Source organism: Hyposmocoma kahamanoa, unplaced genomic scaffold (genome assembly GCF_003589595.1).
Source record: "Hyposmocoma kahamanoa isolate Upper Pololo Valley unplaced genomic scaffold, ASM358959v1 79, whole genome shotgun sequence".
Taxonomy (NCBI): domain Eukaryota; kingdom Metazoa; phylum Arthropoda; class Insecta; order Lepidoptera; family Cosmopterigidae; genus Hyposmocoma; species Hyposmocoma kahamanoa.
The window spans coordinates 983,070-1,006,764 of NW_020653993.1; the positions used below are offsets into that span (position 1 = coordinate 983,070).

General features: G+C 35.5%; 2 protein-coding genes across 2 annotated transcripts in view; one reads left to right on the forward strand and one right to left on the reverse strand.

Moving 5' to 3' along the window:
• Window positions 1–5,866: 5,866 nt before the first annotated feature.
• LOC113233579 (protein lines) lies at window positions 5,867–9,622 on the reverse strand. The gene is made up of 2 exons (XM_026468723.1): window positions 9,495–9,622; window positions 5,867–9,260 (listed from the first exon to the last, which is right to left on the reverse strand). Exon 2 carries the CDS (start codon window positions 9,173–9,175, stop codon window positions 6,755–6,757), a length of 2,421 nt encoding a protein of 806 aa, XP_026324508.1. The 5' UTR covers window positions 9,176–9,260; window positions 9,495–9,622; the 3' UTR covers window positions 5,867–6,754.
• A 750-nt stretch (window positions 9,623–10,372) lies between these two features.
• The window catches only part of LOC113233512 (serine/threonine-protein kinase Genghis Khan), a 78,248-nt gene continuing 64,925 nt past the window's right edge, over window positions 10,373–23,695 (forward strand). The window contains exons 1-5 of the mRNA XM_026468635.1: window positions 10,373–10,470; window positions 13,369–13,536; window positions 20,715–20,891; window positions 21,639–21,760; window positions 22,870–22,980. Of these exons, the coding sequence (XP_026324420.1) occupies window positions 13,476–13,536; window positions 20,715–20,891; window positions 21,639–21,760; window positions 22,870–22,980 (471 nt within the window). The 5' untranslated portion in view covers window positions 10,373–10,470; window positions 13,369–13,475. The remainder of the gene's footprint in view (window positions 10,471–13,368; window positions 13,537–20,714; window positions 20,892–21,638; window positions 21,761–22,869; window positions 22,981–23,695) is intronic.

Here is a 23,695-nt window from a genome sequence, read left to right on the forward strand (position 1 = left end):
CGCTGTACCTATCTGAGCGCATGTGCTTGAGTTGCATCTATTTACATATCAAGCTTGTCTGTCAGACAATCTGTTCAGATTGTAAAGGTGGGTACTGACAAGCGTTACGGGGCGTAATGTAACGTGTTACACAGCGAGCGTTCGTGCAGCCAGTACGGGCTAACAAGACGCTCGCTCTCTATCGGTTTTTTGGCGAACCCTGTGTGTTACGCACTTTAGTCAATAAGTCGCAGCGAGTCGTCACGAGCGCACGTAGCACAAGCGTCGATTTTAGATATTATGAGCCTTTTATTAGTTGTTAAAAATATAGAGTGGGACAAAGAGAAAACCATGTATTTCATAGACAAATATAAAGAACTGTTTTATGGAACCCGGGTCATCTGGAATCTTATTTGGATTAAACAATAATTGAGTAAAAATAAAGATCCCAACAAAACTTCGTGGCAACGAAACGGGAACACAGGTAAGCAAAGAATTCGAAACGAGCGAGTTACACGAATTTTAGTACGCGGCGTAACGTATCATGCTCGATGCAAATGATACGTTACTCCCCGTAACGCCGGTCAGTACCCACCTTTACATTCAAGATTAATCCTTTCCACGTTTATCTATTTTATTATTTGCTTAGTGAATTTGTACAAAATTCTGCATAATTTGTGTGAAGAAACTTTGACAAAATTAAATACTCTATAGTTCAAATACCTTTCACAGGAGCTGAATATGTTGAACTTTTGGCCTATAAATTCTTGCAAGCAAAATTAAGCTCTCTCAACCACGACAGTACAATTTAAATTAAACGTTCTAAGTTAAGACTATAGTGAAACAAAAACTTTATACTAAAGGTTCTTACAACTTCTGAGTACTTGGATGACAAAAATCCGTGGTAGTAACCCGTTTAGCTCATGGAGGTAGTCTCGATCTCTGATGTTACAAATAAAAAAAAATATTGTAAATGTTATTTACAAAGAGCAACCCCTAGAGTTTCTTGCTCATTCTTCTCAGGGGAATCTGCCTTACGAATGAGCGGTAGAGTTTAACCATTGTGACGATTTCAAGTAATAATGCTTACCTATGAAATAAAGATTATATTGAATTTGAATTAAGAAATTCAAGAGAATTTCTTGTAAGTTACTGCGTTTATTTTTTCGTGGTTTCTGTGATAAGGAGTAAAAGGATGACACAAAAAAGTAGACGTACAAAAATATTTTGTTTATTGTTGTTAATGTATCTTAACGATAAACAAGTACTAAATTCTTACCTTAAATAACTCAGATAGGTACAAAATTGAATTTATGTTCTAGTATACTGTGATTGATTTCCTGCTAGGAAAATATACTGGCAAGAATAGTATGGCATAAATGAACCAAGTACCTGAAGAGGCGAGATTATAAAGTACAACAACTGCAAAATATATTTTCTAAAGTAAAATTTACAACGTAATTGTAAAAACTTTCGATATCGTTAAATGAAATAAATGTCATCATGTCAAATTCAACTGTAACACTTATAACGCTTACCTCTTTCGGTTCTTGAAATGTTCTTAATAGCAGTTTTATAAAAGGTTAACAAGTTAATTTCGAACCCTGAAATTGTGGCACTGATAATATGCCAAAAAATATTTTTTGAGATATCATAAAAAACCATAATCCAGTTTTATAATATTGAAATTGTTTAATATATCAACTATGCATCGTTATGGTAAGTTCCGATAAGCGAACACGTTAACTGTATACCTGTTTTTTGAAAGAAAATTTTGTGCTCTATTTTTTGCAATTTAAAACACGAATACTTTATAATTCCGACGTGGCGATGATCCACTTATAAAGATGTCAATAAGAGTGAATGAAAGTCTTTTTCGCATAATTATGGACATAAAGTTTTTTCTGACCGGCAACTTGTCAATATGTAATAGCCATCGGTGATGGTTGAAATTGAACTGCACGTATCCACGAGTATAATTATGCAATTCTTAACTTTTACTAAAGTGAGATTCAAAATCTATTACACGATAAAGATCAATTTTGAATAATGTGTTCTAGGTATATAATTTTGCTGCTAAAATATCGTCCTTCTCGTATATACAGAAAAAATGTACACACAAAGTTGATACTTGTACCATTTAGGGGTATCGTATCTATCAAAAACCTTTAATAAGTCATAATCACACCAATATGGCTTGGTTTCAAACCCATAAATCCTTGTACAGTGATTACCTTACCAGCAATACTAACTCTCCGGGGGCAATATACAGAACACCTAGAGAACCAATAAGAAATGTTCTATTCCTAGATTGGTCCAACCGAGAATCAGACCTGGGACCTCATCGTTAAACGTCTAGAATATCTTTTGTAACCAATCCATATTGGGAATAAATGTGCTTCAATAGTGAAGGTTTTAAACTATCCAGTGCGCGGAATACGGTACTTATAACAGCAAAAATAAAAACTAAACGACTTCAGTTTCACGTGTGGATACAGTGAGAGTGGTTTGTCCGGAAAAAAATACTGACAATGGTGACACCGCAAAAAATATTGCAACTTCAATGTTTCGACTGAAGGATTTGAATCCGTGGTCATTAAATACATTTAAAAAATAAAAATATTTCAGCTAAAGGACTAGATTCCAATGTCATGATATAAATATAAAAAATCGAGATGAAGCTACACGGCCGTATTCTAGAACTCTACTCAATGCTCAAGTCAGGATTTGAGTATAGTTAAAAGCACTCGAAATCATACTCAAGTACCTGCCATTAGGGTCGTATTTCCAGTGTTTCTGTTTCCATTGCAATCCTGACTTGAGCATGGAGTAGTGTTCTAGAATACGACCCTAAGAGTCGTATTATATAACTCTACTCAATGTTCAAGTCAGGATTTGAGTATGGTTTAAAGCACTCGAAATCATACTCAAGTCCCTTCCATTAGGGTCGTATTTCCAGTGCTTGAAAGCATACTCAAATCTTGACTTGAGTATGATTCAAAGCACTAGAAATCATACTCAAGTCCTTGCTATTAGAGTCGTATTTCCAGTGCTTGAAATCATACTCAAGTCTGCTCAAGTCAGGATCTGAGTATGATTTCAAGCACCGGAAATACGACCGTAATGGCATGGACTTGAGTATGATTTCGAGTGCTTTAAATCGTACTCAAGTCCTGACTTGAGCATTGAGTAGAGTTCAGGAATACGACCCTAGGGGTCCATATACAGAGTATTCTGTTCTGTTCTGAGTTCTGGAATACGACCCTTAAGATGGTAGACAGTGGTGCTGGATTAAGTGATTTTTCGCCATTTAGGCTAAAGAAGTGATCGGCGACTCGGCAATATTTAGGCTATTTTTGATAGGCGATTTTAGGCTACTTAATAAAATGTCTGAGGAATTACAAACTTGATTTTGTGGAGAATGGAGTTTCAAAACAATTCATTTGGAGCTTTGAGCATTGGAGGAATAAGAGAATTCATATTCCCCAATTCCTTGCAGCGAGCAAAATTGCTTTCCTTGATTATCAGGGATTTTATGGGTTGGGCGAACATTGGCTACTTAGCATCCATAAATTAGCGAATTAATTATGCAAAAGTCTAACAACACTGATGGTAGATGTCAGTTCTTAAAGCTGTCAACTGCACAGATTTCTATATTGCATAAACTGGATCGCGCACTTCGATATACCAATATTACAAATTTACACCTTATTGGGTTACGTTAGGGTTTATTTTAAGTAAAAGTAAAAAAACGAGTCACGTGAGACAGCTCGAAGTAGTGGTCTGTCCTTGTCTAACATGTTGCCAACGCTACATAAAATAATCTTAGGTAGTGTCTAGTCTATTAACTTTTTTAAATTTCGGTTAAATAAAATTAACTTAAAGGTGAACCTGCTTTTACTGTAATAATACAAAATATATATATATCAACAAAGAAACCTTCTATTACGAAGTAGCATATCAAATAATATTATTATTATTATAAATATTATTATAATAATATTAGTAGTTTTGGTCAGCCATAAGCGGCCACATTTTCTGTAAGAATTAAAAAGTTAAAAACAATATGGCTGGCTGAAACATGAATGACCACCCTATTAGAAAGAGACGCATTACTACTTTGAAGCCCCTCACTTGTCTCGTTTTATCAACTTAGTGCGCGGTCCAGTTTAATATACAAGTCCGTGGTCAACTGTTGTTAATTTTAAATTAAGAGGTTGACGTTCTCTTTATTCTTTACTTTCCCTAACTCCCTTAATTCCAATTACAGATTAGTGTATGCCATCGATGCGATAAGATGCTTTTTTGGATTTTCGATTCTTGTGATATAAACTATTATGTAAAGGCCATTATTGCTATCATAGATCAAGAGATATGTAACACCCAAATGGTACAAGTATGAGGTCGATTTTTTCAGAGTTATATAATGTGCCAGTGAACCACACCTGGGGGTTTACTCTCGTTCTCGTCAAGTATTAATCTTCATGCGGGTCATTGTGTTTTTTAATGTGTTCGAGTATCTCTTATTTGACATTAATTGTTTCGGGCGGATGTTGGACGAAGAACGAGAGTATGTGCCCTGATCTCAAACTGGGGCGTTCCCTAGATTATCAGACCAACGGAATGCACTCTGGGGCATTACCCAGAACACCCAGACCAGAACCAATTTAGAAAAGTTCGTTGTCCAAATTGGTCCCACCGGGAATCGAACCCGGGACTTCCTCAATGAGCGCCCATAGTGCTAACAACCATTAGGCCCCCGAGGTCGTCAATCTAAAATAAAATATAAGTTAAGAGTACATATTTATAAAATTAATACTGATTATATAACTTAATTGTTATGGTAGTTAAATGGCATTATTTACAAAAAAATTACGCATAATATAATTTAGTTAAAAAAAGTATTTGACCCGCATTTTTATGCAATAACTAATTATAATACAACCAATTTAAAATTATTAACTAAAAATTACAATTATGTTGCAGTAATGCATTAGTATAAAAAATGTTTTTTTGTGCTAAATATATATAAAGTTTATTTTAAAAATATATAAGCACCTTATTTATTACGCTATGGTCTTATAAGGCACAACGATTCTATTCAGTATACAGAGTTCGAATCGATTAGTCAATATTTTGAAAATTATCTTAATTAGACGATAATTATCGCCAGATTTTAAATTGGTCACATATTTCGATAACTATCTTAATTAGACGATAATTATCGCCAGGCTTTAAATTAGTAACATATTTTGATATATATCTTAATTAGACGATAATTATCGCCAGACATAATTCTTGATAGTTTCAAACCCTGCTAGTGTGGTATGTTTTAAAACTTGTTGTTGATTCAAACTGTTGAATTATCAAGTTCACCTAGGACAGGTATGGTCCAGGGCCCATAAATGGATTGTCTCGTGACGTCACGCGCAAGACAACCTGTTTACGAACCTAAATTCTATATGACAAATGTACATTTGTTATTACATTCTGAATTGTGCTATGGCACGGTAGTTAAGAGTCAAGCTACGCTCGGCACTCACAAACAAAACCAATATTGTATTTTATTTGTTCTGAATTTTGTTAATCATTTCTATTGCTCTTATTGTTTTAAATAGAAAATTACGGTTACCTATCAGTAGTCCGAAATGACATTTCCCAGAAATAACATTTGCTCGAATTTTCATAAATTCGAAAGTAATTTTGAGAGGAAAATGTTTTTTTTCTTTTAAACCTAACCGAACCTAATCGTGTACTTGCGATAAACATCCAACATATCCTGAAAGAACAACGTTTTCTTTATAATTCGGTTTTCGGTATAATGAAAATTCGAACAAACGTTATTTCGAAATAAAAAAATTCGAGTTTGTTACCGAAAATTACCGTGAGACTCACATATTGATTAAGGACAACTGACTGAAAAAATCTCATTAAATACGTGAGGTAGCCTTTAGTTAAGTTAATATGTTTATATGTGTGTAGTTGCATTTAATTTGAAATAAATTAATGATTGACAATCTTAAACACGTCCTCACACAACTGCATTCTGACTGCAAAATTGCAGTTGCAAAAATTGCAATTGTTTCCTCATGTTCGATCTTTAAACATCCATTGTCCAAATGATATATTTGCCATATAGATCACACTTCATACGCAAGGAGTGAACTTTATATGTTATTGATAGAAGACTCGATCGTAATTTTATATGGTAGTATCCTTCTAAATCCTGTATTTATTAACTAAAGGAAGACCGCATTTTATTAAAATTACGTATTACAATAACTTATTATAACATTATACTACAAATATAAATAATTTAAAAACTAATTTAATTAAACTAAATTAAACCAATTATGATTTTGGAATGTATATAGAATGGCAGTCTTTTGCATAGAATCAGAGAATGTACATAAAAATATATTTGCAAAATCAAAAGAGATGATTCTGAGGCTTCTATTTCAAACTAAATCTATTTAACGTATTTACAATTATCTGTTATAGTCTGCACACAACTAGGTGGCTGTTAGCCGAGAATGGAAAATTCTTTGACACTATCAATGAATATTCTGACCTTCATTAATACCAACACGACCATCTAGTTGTGTGCAAATTTTAGTTCAAAAAGAGAACTTTTTAAAATATTGTTGACATAGTTTTAAATACATGTACAACAGAATATAGTTTCAACAATTGTCTCTTTACTGGCAGAAAATCTGCATATAGAAATTCCCATGGTGAAGATTCATTTCAACATAAACATACAAACATTTGATTTTCAGCTAAATTCATTTCCCTCATACAAACTTTCACATACTTCCAACAACCTCAGTACAGGACTAATATTGTACGGGAATAACGATTTTGATACCAGACGACTGATTTGCAACCGTAACCTTATAAGCACCCTCATTGTATCATCAAGACCTCTGGTCCCACCAGAATCGCTTTGTTGACACGTTTCAAGGAATTTTGGCCAATTCCTTCTTACATATTTCAAGAATCTCAATAAATACAGCAAGAAACATGTTTCATTGCTCACTAGGTAATCAAGTAAGACATCACTATCATGAGAAACAACTTTAAGGAATTCTATAAATGAGGCAATAGGGTTTAACATCGGAATTAGATCCGGATACATAGAATTCCTATAGACAATTCCAACAGTAATATCAAGTGTACAGACCATAGATTCAATCAAATAATCATCCTGTTCGCTAAACAAGTGAATGAGCATTTTTGTGAATGGCGTTTCCGGGTGGAACTCCAAAGAATTACGTATAAAAACATCAAGCTTTTTCAATACATCTCTTATTGATCTTTCCACAATTTGCATGTCTTGTATTGCATTGTAATCTGATGAATCAATAGAGCTGTCTGATGAATCACATCTCATTTCTTTCACTGTGACTGCAATTGATTTTAAAACCAATAAGGACATTCTCTGTAACATTGTCTTATCAACCTCATTTCTCGATTGATTTGAATCCTCATTGTCATAGTCACCGTAGCTTTGATCCACCAGTTGAATGGTTGATAATGGAGCCACATCAGGAACTAAAGAATAATCCCTGATGACATTACAATCATGTCCGAGAAACCCAAACCCACTTCTACTGCTTTGGACTCGTACTTCACTCAACAATCTAAAATCTTTCACAAATCTGACTATAGAATGAGCTAGGCTACAGATTTCTTCAGGGAGAATATCTTGTAAAGCCAACGTTGAACCGTAGCAAAGTACCTCATTAAATAAACTTAATAAATGAGTGTATATCAAACTCGGTAGCATTGTATTTCTCAATAAATCAACAAAACTTTGTAAGTCCGCGTAAAAAGGTTTTGTATCAATTATGGAGAGATTCGCTTTTACACTGATTATATTCTCCCATAAAGAGAAAAATGTAAGTATGCAATTCTCAGCATTAGCTAAATTCAGGTACCTTAATAATAGGAGCTTCATATTTTTCACTAATACAGGCCAATGGTGTTCTAAGGTCTTTATTGTTAAGCATTTTATATGCGACGTGTCAAAAGATTCTGAATCTGTTAAAACAACAGTTATACAACCATTTTCATTCACCCTTTCTATTCTTGATGGTGTGGGTTCTGGTGATAGTGACCTTGGTTCTGATTGCTGATCCAATTTCAATACTGGTTCATGTAGTTTAAAAGTCATTGGACCATTCTCAGTAGCTTCTTCACTGGATGTCGACGCTGTACTGTTTGTTTGTAAATTTGAAAAGGCATTGTGCAAATTACTACTGTGTGAACTTGACGCTTGAGTTGTATTATACCCTACCGGACTTCTAAATGGATTGTCTTCTTGGACATGTAAATTACTCGAAGTATTTATATAGTTACTCTCGTCTAATGGATGCTGTTGAATGTCTTTCCACTCAACTATCCTCTTTATAATGTCAAGACTGAAATTAATCTTTTGTACTGTAATTCTGTTTATTCTATCAAACAAATAAATGTTTTCTGTTATCTGCTGCAACCAATTCTCATCAACTGTATCCTTTGAAACTATAAGAAAACTGGCTAACACTCTACTGGCCATGAAGGTAACAAATTTACTCTTATGATCAGCTAATTCAATAACTTCCGTAATCCAATCATGTTGGTTCCTAACAAGTAAGTCACATGCTTGCATTAATTTTGAACATATAGTGCCCGTACCATTCTGTTTCAGGTAAATATCAAACGTTAACTGCATAGATGATAAATATGTAAGCGAGCACTTTAGAGGCCAAGAAGCAATACTCAATCGGCGGTCAAAGAGATTAGGGACAATTTTTTTGTCAAATCTACATAGACACTGGCCAACTATAGCATCCTGTAGCAATCGGAGTTCAGATAACAATTTGTCATCTTCTGAACTCCAGGGAGGTGCAGAATTTGAACACGAAGGGATGATGTCCGCAATGTCAGTGGGAAGTTGTAATATTGCTGAACAGTCTACGGCATCCTCACTTACTGTACCACTGTCTGGTGACTCACCATTCCTGGGGAAGTCTTCAATAATTTCAGCTGGAGTTTCAGAGTCGTAAATATCAGTAATAATATCCTCAACGGATCTATCGCTCCCATCGTCGATATCCGGAGCGTCAATTCGCAACTTCTTCTTCACAGGTTGGTCAGAAGCCATCACTTCATCTGTCTGAGGTCCGAAATGTAGTTGCCCTCTGAAAACCATGAACCCGGGTATCGAATCCCTCCCGCTGCTATACCTCACGTCTTACACCAACGATTGTCTCGTTTATTTTGTCACAACCATCGTTCTGGAAACACAAAAGAAGAAATATGAATGCGTGACCTTTCCAAATCGCTACTCAGTTACGCAGACGACAAAGCCACGGAATATTTGTTGGATTACAACATCCTGGCCACTTAAAACTGTGCGAATTTACTAAATAAACACTAAAACTATAACGTTAACAGCGTTGAACAGAAGAATAGCTAGTTTACGAGCGATTTTCTAAGAACTTTCCAAAATATTTTGATGGCACACATACCGTTGCCAAGATGCAGAGGTTGTTTGTACATTTATTCTCATCCGAAGTATCCATAAATTGGTTCTAAATGGTCACTGCAATCCAGTTACGCACAATAACACTGATTATTCTGTGACAATCAGGGGAAATACTGCTTCTTATTTCAATTGCAATTTCGATGAGTAGAACATCGACTCCATTACGTACAATATGACTGAGTATGACGCTGAGTCAAATGAGGCACTTTTTTCATTGGAATGTCATGTTATTTGACAAATTTTTCAGAAAAACTGGAAATTAAACTATCTTAGAATACATGAAAACAATTTTATTTTTCAATATATGAGTCCATGTAATCAAATATGTACGAAGAAAAAAAATTATATTTAAAAGAAATGTGTTCAGTTGCAGGATATCCGGTAAAGACGTTGCCAGTTTGGTGACTTCCGAATTTAGCAACAGTGTTGCCAAGACCGATTTTCACTTATGAAAATTGTTGTTTTTCTCTATAGTTCAAAGTAAAACTATTTTTGAAGTAAACAATGCAATTTTATCTTAGAGGATGGAAACAAAATAAAGTAAATGTAATTTATTAACACCTTATTACTCATTAGCAGCGAGTGTCTGGGCTTGCCAGCAAAATGTTTTAGATCCATATAATAATGTCGTCGTGCTCTGTTTATTACACGCCTCGCACAAAACGTCATGCAGCACAAATGACTACGAAGAAATACACAATCAGAGGAAAGTACAGTACAGCAGTGGAGTGTGAGTGGAGGGTACATCATACTTTTATCATTAATTTATAATTTGTAAAATATTCGCCACTTCGCTTTATTCTCTCTATATTTTGTAGTTTGTGGTTGGTTTTGTGGTAGTCTTTGACTGAGCTTGTCTATGGCTCCGAGGAAAATGTCTGCTACGAAAGAATCGAGAATTGAGTTACAAATAATAAAATAATAGTGATATTATCAATTATACGTTATGAATTGATCAGGTGAATATAATAGATTTAGGAATGAAGTGCTTGAATAAAGTGCGAACGGTGACTCATCGCAGTGTTTTTGCATAACAATCGATAGCTGAAATTAAGGTTATACATATCAGTGGTTTTTGTAATAATATTTCTTCAAAATACACATAGTTGGGGATATAAAACTATATTCAGACGGTATTTTAGTCACATGCAAGTACCCACAAGTTATTGTTTATTTATAGGTTCTATGCGGAAACGCTTTTATATGTCATCGAGTCTGTGTAGCTCTTTTTGCCAGTCAATTGAATAGAGCTACAAAAATGTATTGCAGATAAAGTTCACAGTAATATTGCGAAAGTGTTTCAATGCCTGACTGGCTGCAAGGTTGCTTCGAGCGTATTGAAAGTGTTTTGTCACCCACAGAATTAGTAAACAATGGGAGAGATTGTATTGAATTTCCTACCTAAAGTAGGCTGTGTAATCAATGGGTGACTGGTTTTTTGCTGTCTATGTCTCTGATACACTCATTCTTTTCAATCAAGACTAATTCTAACTCTCCAATCATTTGGATTAGTGATGTTATGCCTATTGCAAAAGATATCCACTTTGACTGTCCATATTTGGTCAGTCTCTTATTTTTATTATTTCTATTTAGATGTAGTTATGCAAAACGGATCCAGTCTTCATTTTTATAAAAATACATTTTAATGACCTGCATAAAATAACAGAATTAAGTTGTATCTTAGATAAAAAGTAAACTTAAAAAATGGTTTTCTAAACAGTAATTTCAAATTTCCATTTATATTGAATAGTCTTTTTTTAATTCACATTGTGACTTAAAACTTATTAGGAATGAATGGATTGTACACAATTAAAATTTTTAAGAAATTTATTTGAATCAGTGTCTAACACAATTGTTATTCTATATTCCATTCAATACAATAAGTAGGTAAGATTGGTGTATTAGGGTGTTTTTTGTAACTCAAAAGACAAAAAGCCTACTTTGCCACCTCAAGTGGGTGGAGGGCGTTACTAGTTCAGCCAAATCTCGGTTGGACTGTGCAAAAGGATGCACTATGAAAACTAGACTTCATTGTTAACTTTAACTCAGAAACATTAAGTTCCAGCAAGTTAAAAAAAATCAATTGAATTTTTCTAAGTCCTGTAGCCTTGAAAAACTTTTCAGCTGTAATGTTCTTGAAAACTATCGTCCGTGGAGAAAAATTAATAAGAACAAAAAGCATTTATTTATATCTATATATCTGAAACAAACACTAAAAACAATTTAAAGCAAAAAGTCCAGCTTCCAATGCCCTCCAACCGTCTGACCCAAATCTCCTCTTAGCATCCTCTTGGGTTTTTTGAAGACTTCAGTAAGCAACCACACCATGTTTTGCCCTGTAGCTGTCCATGCGGAAGCATTGTAGTAGGACATGAGTGGCTGTTTCCTTCTCCTCCATCCACAGCATGAGAGAGCAGCCCATTATACCTAACTTAAAAAAGTTTTTTAATATGATTTCTTAAAGTCATCATTTACAGTACTGACCTCTCACTTTTCATAAAGTAATTTGGTGCCTCTAATTCTACATAGAAGAATTAAATGTAGAACACAAAGCCAATTGTATCTCTCTGTTTAAAGCTCTGATCTCTTGTCATATAAATATTCATTGTTTTATTCACAAATTGCAATGAAAAGTATACTTGTTTTTTATGTTTGTGTTTTTTTTAGTTATGTATTAAAATCGTCTAATATGTTCATTGAAATGAGTGGCATGTTAGTAATTTCAGATACTTTCAGATAATAAACTCTGATTATGCAGTTTGTTCAGTTTTGATACTTATGCTTAATTAGGATTATGTAATTTTCTTTGTCTGTTTTCTTGTGCCTTTTTGATAAAGTCGACCTATTTTTTTTTTAAATGTTGTCAATTTGTGTGATTATAGCTGCAGTAGTTTATGAGGAACACTTCATCGTCATCACGTCACTTCTTCTGTGACTGAAGTCACCCATTTAGCAATATGACTTTTTATAATATGTATATATTTTTTGTGATATTACGTGATGGGACGAACAAGTTGTGCACCTGCTCATAAGCGACATGCTTACCCTTAACAGTTACTGTGCCACTCAGAGCTTTGATTCGCAAAGACACTGCATCAGTCACTCTGAGACAGTCCACACTGCTTGTAGTTTCACTGGAATAATGTTCTACATGTGGAAGTTCAGAACTTAACTTACACTTTATAATCAAAAGTAAAAAGCAAATAAATGAACAAATACATGATGTCATTGTGTTCATTGCAACAAAAACACGTAAAGTTTACTATTACGTAATAGAATTATTCTAGAAGATATGGATAGCCCAGCCTAGGCTGTATAGCTCATTCATGTCGACAACCAGATCTGTAAGCCACACCCACTTCAGCTTGCTTACCCCGTCAAGCTAGAGGCGAGGTGTAACTAGTTTTGTGAAGTCTGGACCACAGGTTTAGTAATTTTGTGTATCTTTTTCAAAATTATTATCGTAACCATTGTTTCAACTACATTAGCTTATGCTTTTGTAGAGTGTAGTCACAAGAACTGCAATTTGGGAGCAGCTTATGTGATTACACCATTAAGAGTAACTGTAGAAGTTATGTTACCTCTGGTACACGTAATACATTCAGACCCCTTGTCATTGTTAGGAATTTTAAATGGAGGACAGATAAAGTTTCATGAATTTATTATTCAGCTCACTATTTATAATTGTTAACTTTTTTAATATAGTAAGTTGGAGGAGGTCCCACTGAAATAGGAGTAACCCCCTCTATCAAACTTAAAGTCGGAATTCTATTCAATATCCTTTAAGAAACGCTCTTTTTAGAAAACGACGCAGTTGCTTGTGGATCCAAAGTAAAAATGTTATTATCTCTTTTCAGATTAAACAGAAGTATGGGCGGCGGCGAGTTGACGAGAGAAACGAAGCTTTGATCTGAGTGTAGTGAATCTCATAGACTTAGTGAAGTGATGTGCATGAGTGTGTGAAATGTCTGACGAAGAGGACTCCTCGCCCGATCAGGCGTTGGTGCCTATCAACAATGTGCCAGGTGATTTTTTTGAAATAATTGTATTTATTACTTTTCTTCAATCCATAGCCACCGAATTAAAAGTTTTTCAACCCGTAGCTGTCCAATGTTGAGTAAAGGTCCCTTGTTTTTAAACTTGACTAGTTTGATTCTCAAAAAAAAAAGAAAAGACTCGAGCCATAATGTCGAACTCGAGTCTATTCGGAACTTGATAGGCTCATATACATCGAGCAGTGGAGTCTGTCTTTATGAGCCGAGTCCTAAAATGTAGACTCCCGGCTTCGAGTTTTTTACAACACTAGTTACCATACTTGTCTTATTATATACCATATTGCTATTTTGTTGTTGTGAACCTGCTATTTTGCATTGCAGCTTTCTCTTAATCACATAATAGGTCTTTTGTGCGTGAATAGGGATGTAGCTATGGGTTAACAAAGTACATGTATTTGTTTTAAATCACGTTTTATGTACAGCAACAGAAAGCTGGGATTTCACTTTGAACTGTTTTATGTTAAGTGGCATATAATGTTATGTTGAGCATGATGATCACTGTACCCTTTGTTCTTTAAATTTTCACTTATTATGGACCATTTTATCATGAATAGTATAGAGTTGAACTTAAAACCTTTATTGTAAAGGGAGGTTTGCTGTTATCGCTTGTTTACCATTCTTCCTAACAGCAAATTAAATGTGTAAATTGTTATTAACACCTCTGATTCATCGCGCATTGTTACGCCGCATATTATATTGTCACGTGTTTGTTTTTTTTGTACTGGCATAGGATATCCTCTTAAATTTTGTCACATTGTTTCCTGGTGGATAGTGACTTTAATGACGAAAATGTTTATATATTGTAAATAGTTAAAATTTAATCCCAGGTTAAAAAACATGCACATGTAATTAAATTAAACATGCATGTGGAACAGAGACTGAACATGGAGACTACCATCTCACAACATTTTTTTTTTGTCCTGGCTTTTTTCGGGATTCGGGGCTGAAGTACATATACCTAGAACTACATGAAGGATCGATGCGATAGTTTTATGATCCCTTAGGAATGTCCATAAATCATACAGTATGTTTAAAGTACATTTTTTTACTTTTCTTTTATAATATCACGTAAGCTACACGCCTGTCTATGACAGTAGCAGTGCCACTCAGAGCTTTAGATCGCAAAGATATGAGAGGCAATGCCACTGCGCCCGTCACCCTGAGACATAAGTTGATTAGCCCCATGTGTCTGTAATTTCACTAGCACCCCCATCCTTCAAAACCGGAACTCAGTAATGCCAACATTACTGCTTGGCGGCAGAAACAGATAAGGTGGCAGTACCCTGGACGAACTCTTTCACAAGGAGCTCTAGTGCTACCACTGAACAGTTATTGGTAGCTATAGCTACCAGTAAATTACAGTACCTAGTTGGTGAACTGTTTTACAAATAACTTTGGAGTTACCACATGTATTAACACCAAATTTTTACTAGTATTTCACTGTTAAATACTCGATATCCTAGTATAAAGAAACAAATATTCATGATGCGTCCCTATAGCAGAAAAAAATGTGAAAAAAAAACTTTGGCGGGATTGTTGACGTTTAGTCTTTGATGAGAACTTTAATTGTGATAGATGACATTATTAATTAATTTCTGGAATTATTACCTATCAAAATGATCGTCAGGATGTGCTTTTTCAGATGGTGTTAAAACTTTAACAATTGATATCTTATTGGAATCACAATCTTATTGGAGAAAAGGTCATCAAAGTGGAGGTCATCGCACCTTGTGATTGTTTTTTTGAAAAAAACTTATTCATTAATAAAATACTTTTTGGGGTATAATATCACATAAACACATAACTTTATTCAATAGAGGTTGTATTAAAACCTTTTTTAGGTCGTTATATTGTGAGTTGTGATAGGATTCGTAAATTTTCTTGCTCGCGAGTTATAATTTTTTTACGCCATTTTCGCAAATTTTCACGATTTTCGTCGCTACCCGCAATTGTTATTAATTTATTTTAAAAATAGTTACACATTATATTCATGTGATTCTAGTGTTAATCGATGGGTATTTAAATGCTTGTCATCTTTATACATATATGTTTTGTTTCTTAATACAGTGAATATACAAGGTAGTTAGAAGTTAAAGCGTAAAATACTATGAAAATTTCTCAGATGTGTTCAGTGTACTTAGAAATTAACAAATAAAGTTGTCGTATTACAATTTTGTTAACCAAGGTAAACAACTCTTTTATGGGGAACTGTATACGTTTTTACAATAAGATTCCGGAGCATATATTAAGTTTATCATTTCCTAAGTTTAAAAACTACATTAAAAATATTTTGATCGAAAAATCATATTACAAAATTGAAGACTACGTGTTAGATAAAGATGTATGGAAAGACGACATGGCTCCTGAATCCACACAAATTTGATTCAAAATGTATTCCATAGCATTTAAGTTTATTTGAAAAGAGCAATCCCTAGAGTTTCTTGCTCGTTCTTCTCAGGGAGGTCAGCGTAGTGAACGAGCAGTACCTTAAATGTGACGTTTTCAAGTGTAAATTTATTTTACCTATGGAATAAATCATCTTTGACTTTGACTTTGACTTTGACATAACTGTAGTTTAAACAAAAACTGCTTAAGTGATCTTATCGCCTATGTTATTCTTTTTACGGTAGCTTAATAGGTTCTTGACTTTCAAGTGTTTATATTATACGTGTCTTATCGCCGCCCGTAATATAAACAATAAAAAAAGGTACCAACTGATTAGAAAAGTGACAGGTATCAAATGTCACGCGTGCCGACGATCAAGTAGTTAAGACTTTTTTTTGTAGGAATTATCCTAAATATTCCGAAAAATTGGTGGTTACAACAACTCGTCGCAAAGTTTAAATAAGTATAGTCTACATACCTATCACAAATAACGTCGATTTTTAATGTAAGTGATTTCTCGAATCCCGAAAAAAACCGGGATCAAAAAATGTTGTGGTAAGGCAGTCTCCACGTTCAGTCTCTGTTCCTCGAAGTTTAGGTAAACATGCTCTACCTATTTCAATCACTGGTGATTAGTATAAAGAGTGATTGGATAGTTCGGACCTGTAGAGAGGATGAATGAAAACATATTGACCGGGACGCGGATTTATAAGGCGAGTTTTATGAGGGAAAGTTGATAAGGGCTGACAATTTTTTAACAGACTTAAAAAAAAAGGAGGAGGTTCTCAATTCGATTGTTTTTTGTATGTATGTTACGCGATAACTGCGCAATTTGTGAACCGATTTTGATGCATGAAATGCGTTACGTATACCGTTCGGCTCGGGGGAGTCGCGAGCGGTTATGTGTGATTCCAGAGCCGTAGCCCGGTATACACACTAACCCAGCTGTTAACGCCACCGCCATAAGGAGGCATCTCTGGATCCGCTTACGCATACGTGCCCTGGGTTAACATGGTGGCACCGTCATCCTTGTGAGCGCAGAATTGGAGATAGGGCCCCTAGACCCTGTCCCCAAGACTCACTACAGCGGAGGATATAATTATGCATGTTGATAATAATAATACTGTGCCAAACAACCGCACCGATTGCCTGGTCTCAAACTAGGGATTTCCCTGTACTATCAGTACCAGTACCTGAGCTACATAATTCACTCCGGTGCACTACTCAGAACACCCACACCCACACGAAAACTAATTTAGAAAGTTCATTACCCAAATTGTTTTCACCAGGAATCGAACCCGGGACTTCTACATCTAATACCTAAAATTTAATATGCGGTTAAGTACGTTATTGTGGTAAAGTAATTGCTAGTTACCCAATTTTGCGGTCGCGTCACAAAACGGAATAATAACTTCATAAAACGTCTTTAGACATACATTTTTTTAAATTTATTTAATAATTAACTTTAATTGTGTTTGAATGTCAAATTGAAAATCTAGTTATAAATTAAAAATTGTTGACGATTTCACAGGGAGGCATTATCCACTCTATGAGTATCACTTCTTTGAAGTTTAGATAAATATACTCTCTGCGTATTCCGAACTCTAGCCATTACTCTACTAACATCAATTCATTTTAGTTTTGGTATTCTTCATTATGAAAATTTGCCAATTACTACCATTTACCAAATTGTAGGTGCGCTAAATACTTAACAGCGTGTATTGGCCTTAAAGATTCTGGTAACGATGTAAGGGATCTAAAAATCAATACTTCAGAAGGTCATGGTTGTGAACAACACCAATATGATATATGTATTCATAAATTTAATATAATATTAATTTTTTTTATTTTTTTATTTAAATTTAATAATAATATATGCGGAAATTATGTTACTTCTAAATCTAATAGTCAGTTATAAAATGGTATAATGTGTATTTTCATTGTAATTATTAATACAAAGATCGAACAGAGTTTTTTTTATAACATCAAGTGACGTGACGAACAAGTCGTGCGCTGATGGTAAGCAACACGCCTGTCCATAACAGTTGCAGTGCAAAGCTCTGAGAGGCACTACCACTGCGCCCGTCACCCTAAGACACAAGTTGACAAGTCCCATATGCCTGTAATTTCACCAGCGCCCTTACCTTTCCAAACCGGAACGCAGTAATGCTCACATTACTGTTTGGCGGCAGAAATAGGTAAGGTGCCAGTACTTCCCTGGACGAACTCTTTCACAAGGAGCTCTGTTGCTGCTACAAATGCCATATTAGTTTGGCAGCATAACATTCAGACGCAGGTTCGTGTACTGTCAGATCGAAGGAATTTTTCTTGTATTCGATCTAACTATAACAAACTAGTGGAGTAATTTAAAAAAAATCAATGTTAGTGTAGTAAAATACTAATAATTGGCTCAGGTCGTGCCAATTTTCAAATCTGACGACAAAGTGTTAGTGAGTAATTACCGGCCAATCTCATTGCTGTCGTTCCTGCTAAGTTATTCGAATCTGTCGTACACCCAATTATTAATAATCATTTTAAACAGTTTTTATCTATAAATCAACATGGATTTGTTAAAACAAGATCTACGTGCACAAATCTTGTTTCATTTGTCGAGAGTGTAATTGGATCTGTCGATAAGGGTAGCCAAACAGACGTAATTTATACAGATTTTAGCAAAGCTTTTGACCGCGTATCACACAGTGTACTGCTGGAAAAGCTTTTCATCTACGGTTTTGGTGGAACAGTGTTTCAATGGTTACGCTCGTATTTAGAGGATCGTTCATTTTATGTGGTTGTTAATGGATACAAGTCTAATATTTTAATATAGCTTCCGGCGTTCCTCAAGGGTCAGATTTGGGGTCACTTCTCTTTAATATTTTCATAAACGATATTTCCGAGTGTTTTCGTTTTTCAATATCCTACTTATATGCAGATGATTTGAAATTCGCGAGAGTCATTGAATCTCCTATGGATGTATCTCTGTTGCAAGCTGATGTGGATAGACTGCAGGAATAGTGCTCTACTAATCAGATGAGTCTTAATATTAACAAATGCTCACACATAAAATTTTCAAGGAAACTAAATAATATTTATTATAATTATAAAATTGACGGGCATTTGTTGCGGGAGGTGGATAGTATCAGAGGTCTGGGTGTGCTACTTGACACCAAATTGACGTTCATATCTCATATAGAAAATATCACCAAAAGGTCTTCCAAAGTCCTGGGTTTTGTCATAAGGAACGGAAAGGTATTCCGCTTTCCTGCTACAAAAATACTTCTTTGTAATAGCCTAGTTCGCAGTATAATTGAATATTCTAGTCCGGTTTGGCGCCCTCATTAAGATAATCACATGTTGAAGCTTGAGCGAATACAAAAGAGATTTTTCTGGCACTTAGCGTACTCAGTGGGGTTGGCCAGAAAGTTGCGGTCGTATTCTGATAGACTTGTGCATTTTAAAATGTTATCGCTTGCACATCTTGTTTTTTTTTCAGCCATGTAGTTGCTATTCGAAACCCTTGTTCACTTGTATTTATTGGTTTTGTTTGTATTACGTCTTTTTTTTAAGGAGTATTAAGAACGTAACGTCATTTTAAAAAATACGATCACCTTACAAAATAAAGCGTAGCATGACAAGAAACAATGTACGTGTGTGCGTGCGTGCGTGCGTGTGTGTATGTATGTCTGTGAAAGATTGCGTGAGTGCGTGATTAAAACCTAATCCGGTACGGCAAGTAGTTTTTCTGTCGACTCATGGTCGAGTAATAATAAAATATTATTAAGACGCTTGAATTTCTTAGCGAGCAGCTCCGCATATTCTGATTCCTTCTTCCTTGGTACTCTCTAGATTAAACTATGCTGACTTAGTGTACGTTTTGCGACTTTTAGTAAGAACGAGAAGATTAATACTGGAGTGCAAAACGCATCCGCTCGATTTTGTTTTCGTATACCCCCATGAAGTTATGTATGCTCGTTTTTTAATAAGGTAAAATGTTAAGCATGTCGTTGCGAATGTAATTATTTAGCCACGGTTCTATTTGGAGTGTTAAAAAGCAAAAAATATTTTTACCTCCACCAACGTCTCACATGGATCAAAAGAGCACGCAGGTTTCCACTCTGCATTCGAAAACATACAAATTCGGCATATAAAGCAGTTTTAAATAAACATACCGCCACCAGTGCGTTCTTCACAATCCGTTTATACTTTCAAAACGAAACTCAAAGAGCACATGTTAATGCACAATACACTCCTGGGGCAATTTTATTTGTGTAACGCACCCAGAAACCCAAAATCTATGGAGACAAAGTGAATTTGAAAACGCAGTAGGCATATCGTCTGGAATAGTGCATCCGCGTATGTAGTATTGATAAAAGGCGCGTATCTGCACCAAACCAAATTTCACAATTTTAACGTTATTACTTTGTTATTTCAATGGCTACGACTTTCATTCTTGCACAGTAACATTTGGCCACTAAATTATCGACATGGAAACTCATAATCAAATGCTAGTTACGCGTAATTGCACTATATGTCCTGTTATATTTCTTAATTAATTATGTTATGTATTTTACTTTTAGTTGTTTAATTTTTTGAATTGGCCATTTCGAAAAGGGTCTACTAAAACCAGCGCTATCATCATCATGTGAGCAAATCGTCATATTTTCAACTCTATTCATTTTGAAAGTCAACTCCAGGATTCCTTCTCCGTTGTTTTGCAACAGTGTGTTATATTATAATGTTATAACATTACCACTTTTTTTCAGTGTTGGGCATCAAACGTCTCAAACAAATCGAGCAAATGTTCATAGCACGTCGGCTCCACCCGCGAGGCAACGGACTCAGTGTAGAGACACTTTTGGACGTGCTATTAGTGCTGTATGATGAGTGCTGTAATAGCAGTTTGAGGAGGGAGAAAGCCGTCGCCGATTTTATACAATATGGTGAGTTCGATAGTCTAATTTAACCATATTTTATGAGGCAACGCACTCTGTGTGGAAACACTTTATAGTGTCTAATTATTTCTGCAATAGCAGTTTGAAGTAGAAAACTGATTTTATAAAATGTGTTGAGTTTATTAGCCTAAAGACGTCCACATCTTATGAGGCAATGAGCTTAGAGTGGAGGCGCTTCGAGACCTGTTATAGTATTGACGTGTTATTAGTACTGTGCGATGAGTATTGTAATAGCAGATTGAGACGGAGACAGCTCTCGCCGATTTTATAACTATATGTTGAATTTATTAGCTTAAAACCATCGACATCTGTTGAGGTAATGAGCTCAGTGTGGGGACACATCTAGACGTGTTATTAGTGCTGTGCGAAGAGTAGTGTAGTAGCTGTTTGAAGAGGGAGACGTATTTCTACTATTTTTTAATATAGTGAGCTGATTAGCGTAGAGACGTCCACATCTTTGAGGCAATGAGCTTAGTGCGAAAACACTTATTATGGACGTTTAATTAGTGCTGTGCGATGAGTACTGTAGCAGTTTAAAGAGGAAGAAAGTCCTCGCCGATTGTATTAAGTGTAGTGCATTTATTAATTTAAAGACGTCTACCTCATGAGGCAATTAAATCAAGGTGGAGACACTTTAAGTCAGAGCTGTGCGACGAGTACTATAATAACAGTTTTAAGAGGAAGAAAAACTCGCCGGTTATCCTGTTATTAATAAATGAATATTTGTGTTATCAGTGAAACCAGTGGCAGTGGCGTTGAAGCGCCTGCGGCTGTCGCGCGATGACTTCGAACTGGTGAAGGTGATCGGCCGTGGCGCTTTTGGAGAAGTGTGTGTTGTACGGGCTTCCTTCTTACAAGTAAGTTAAAATATATCACAATTCGAATGATATGTCTGCGAACAAGATAAGAGAAGAAGATAAACCCTCAATGTGTTGCTTGATGTATGTATGTATGTATATACAATATACACGTTAAAGTGATACCAGAGTTGTAGTGTGTTTTCTTTTCATTAAAATTATATAGTTTAGAAAATAAGGGAAGCAATAATAGGGAAAGGTATGTTGAGATGGTTTGGACACATAGAGGGGATAAAGGAGTGGTGAAAGAGATGTTTATAGCTAGTTGTGAAAGACTTCATCGGAAGTACTCCCACCCTACCTCTATATGTGGCGCTTAGCAGTAATGTGCGCATTACTGCTTATATGCACATATGACGTGTCAACTTATGTCGAACACTGAAACTGCTATGTACAGGCGTGTCGCTTACCACCAGGCGCACGACTGGTCCGTCCCGTCACTTGGAATCATAAAAAAAAATCTATTCCTAACATATTCGGCAATAACACAAAAAAACCGACCTCAAAAGTTCAGGATTCATCCCCTAGTTTGCCACCCTTAAAGGTGGAATATTTTCTTCAAATTTAAATGGGACCATACTGAGGTACCCTCTTTCCAACAAAACAAGAATCATCAAAATCAGTTCACAACTCCGGCGGAGTTATCGCGTAACATACATACAAAAAGAAATACAGTCGAATTGAAAAGCTCCACCTTTTTGAAGTCGGTTAAAAAAGAAACGGCTGCTAGGTCCGTCAGCTCTCGACTTATTCACAGCAAGCTGAGTCAAAGAGGTTACAATAGCTTCTTATGGCTTTCATTGCGCGTTGAGCTGCCCGTAATTGGGGGCCTCCCATTCGGTCTATTTAATAAATCTAGGGTCGGCGGACTAAAGCACATAAGTCAAAATCCAACATCATTCATTTAAATTAATACCTCTACTGGCTAAAGCATATAAGTCAAATTCATTTGTTACTTCTCAAATTTCGAACTTTATTCTAGACGTTATTTGACTTCCAATACTAAAAGCAACACAAAAAATATATAATTATATATTAACAAAGGAAGCACTTTTTTGACTTATGTGCTTTAGTCTGCCGACCCTAGAAATTTTATTTGCAATGAACAGGGCTCAGATGGAGGTGCAAATGCAGCGGCAGGCAGTGGTGGTACGATATCAACCACTACAGGTGAACGAGTTTACGCCATGAAGATACTCAACAAGTGGGAGATGCTCAAGGTATCTAAGGGAAAGAGAGAGATCACGATGCGTAATTTCTAAGACTCAAAACTAAGACAAATGAGCATTAAAAATAAAATTTTGATGCTTATTTTTAAGACTAAGTAAATGTTGATTATATTTGTATACTAATTCACACCGGGACAGTTGCTTCAGCTGTACCAAGCACAAGTGCGGTCGTGTATGGAGTACTGCTGCCACTTATTTATGGGATGGCTCTGCTAAATACCAACTGGCCACCTTGGATTCCATAGACAAGCGTGATAAGCTCGGAATTAGTAGAGGTGAAGCTGCAGAGCCTTGAACACCGCCGTAGAGTTCCAACATTTCATTCGACATACCGGTATTAGACAATATCACGGAGTGTGCGATGGAATCGCATAATTTGATTCCGCCTTCCCCTTTCCATCATCGGTGGACGAGACGTGGGCTGGGGTTCCACCCCTAAGTTGTGGATATTCTCCAGACTCATACGAAGCGTTTCGCTTCCACATTTGTATGGCGAGCGGCTAGGGAGTGGAATTCCCTGCCTTCATACTTGTTCCCCGAACGCTATTTGGACCTTTTCAAGGCGAGAGTGAATAGGTATTATTTAGGTGTGCATGCTATGTCCTCGACCTCATTGTCATTTTCCATCAGGTGAGATGGAGGTCAAATGCGCACTAATTTCTTTTTATAAAAAAACAAAAAAATATATTAATTATTTCTCAATGGA

Coding starts and splice junctions, on each gene's coding strand:
- LOC113233579 (XM_026468723.1), bottom strand. CDS start 9,175: ATGGTTTTCAGAGGGCAACTACATTTCGGACCTCAGACAGATGAAGTG.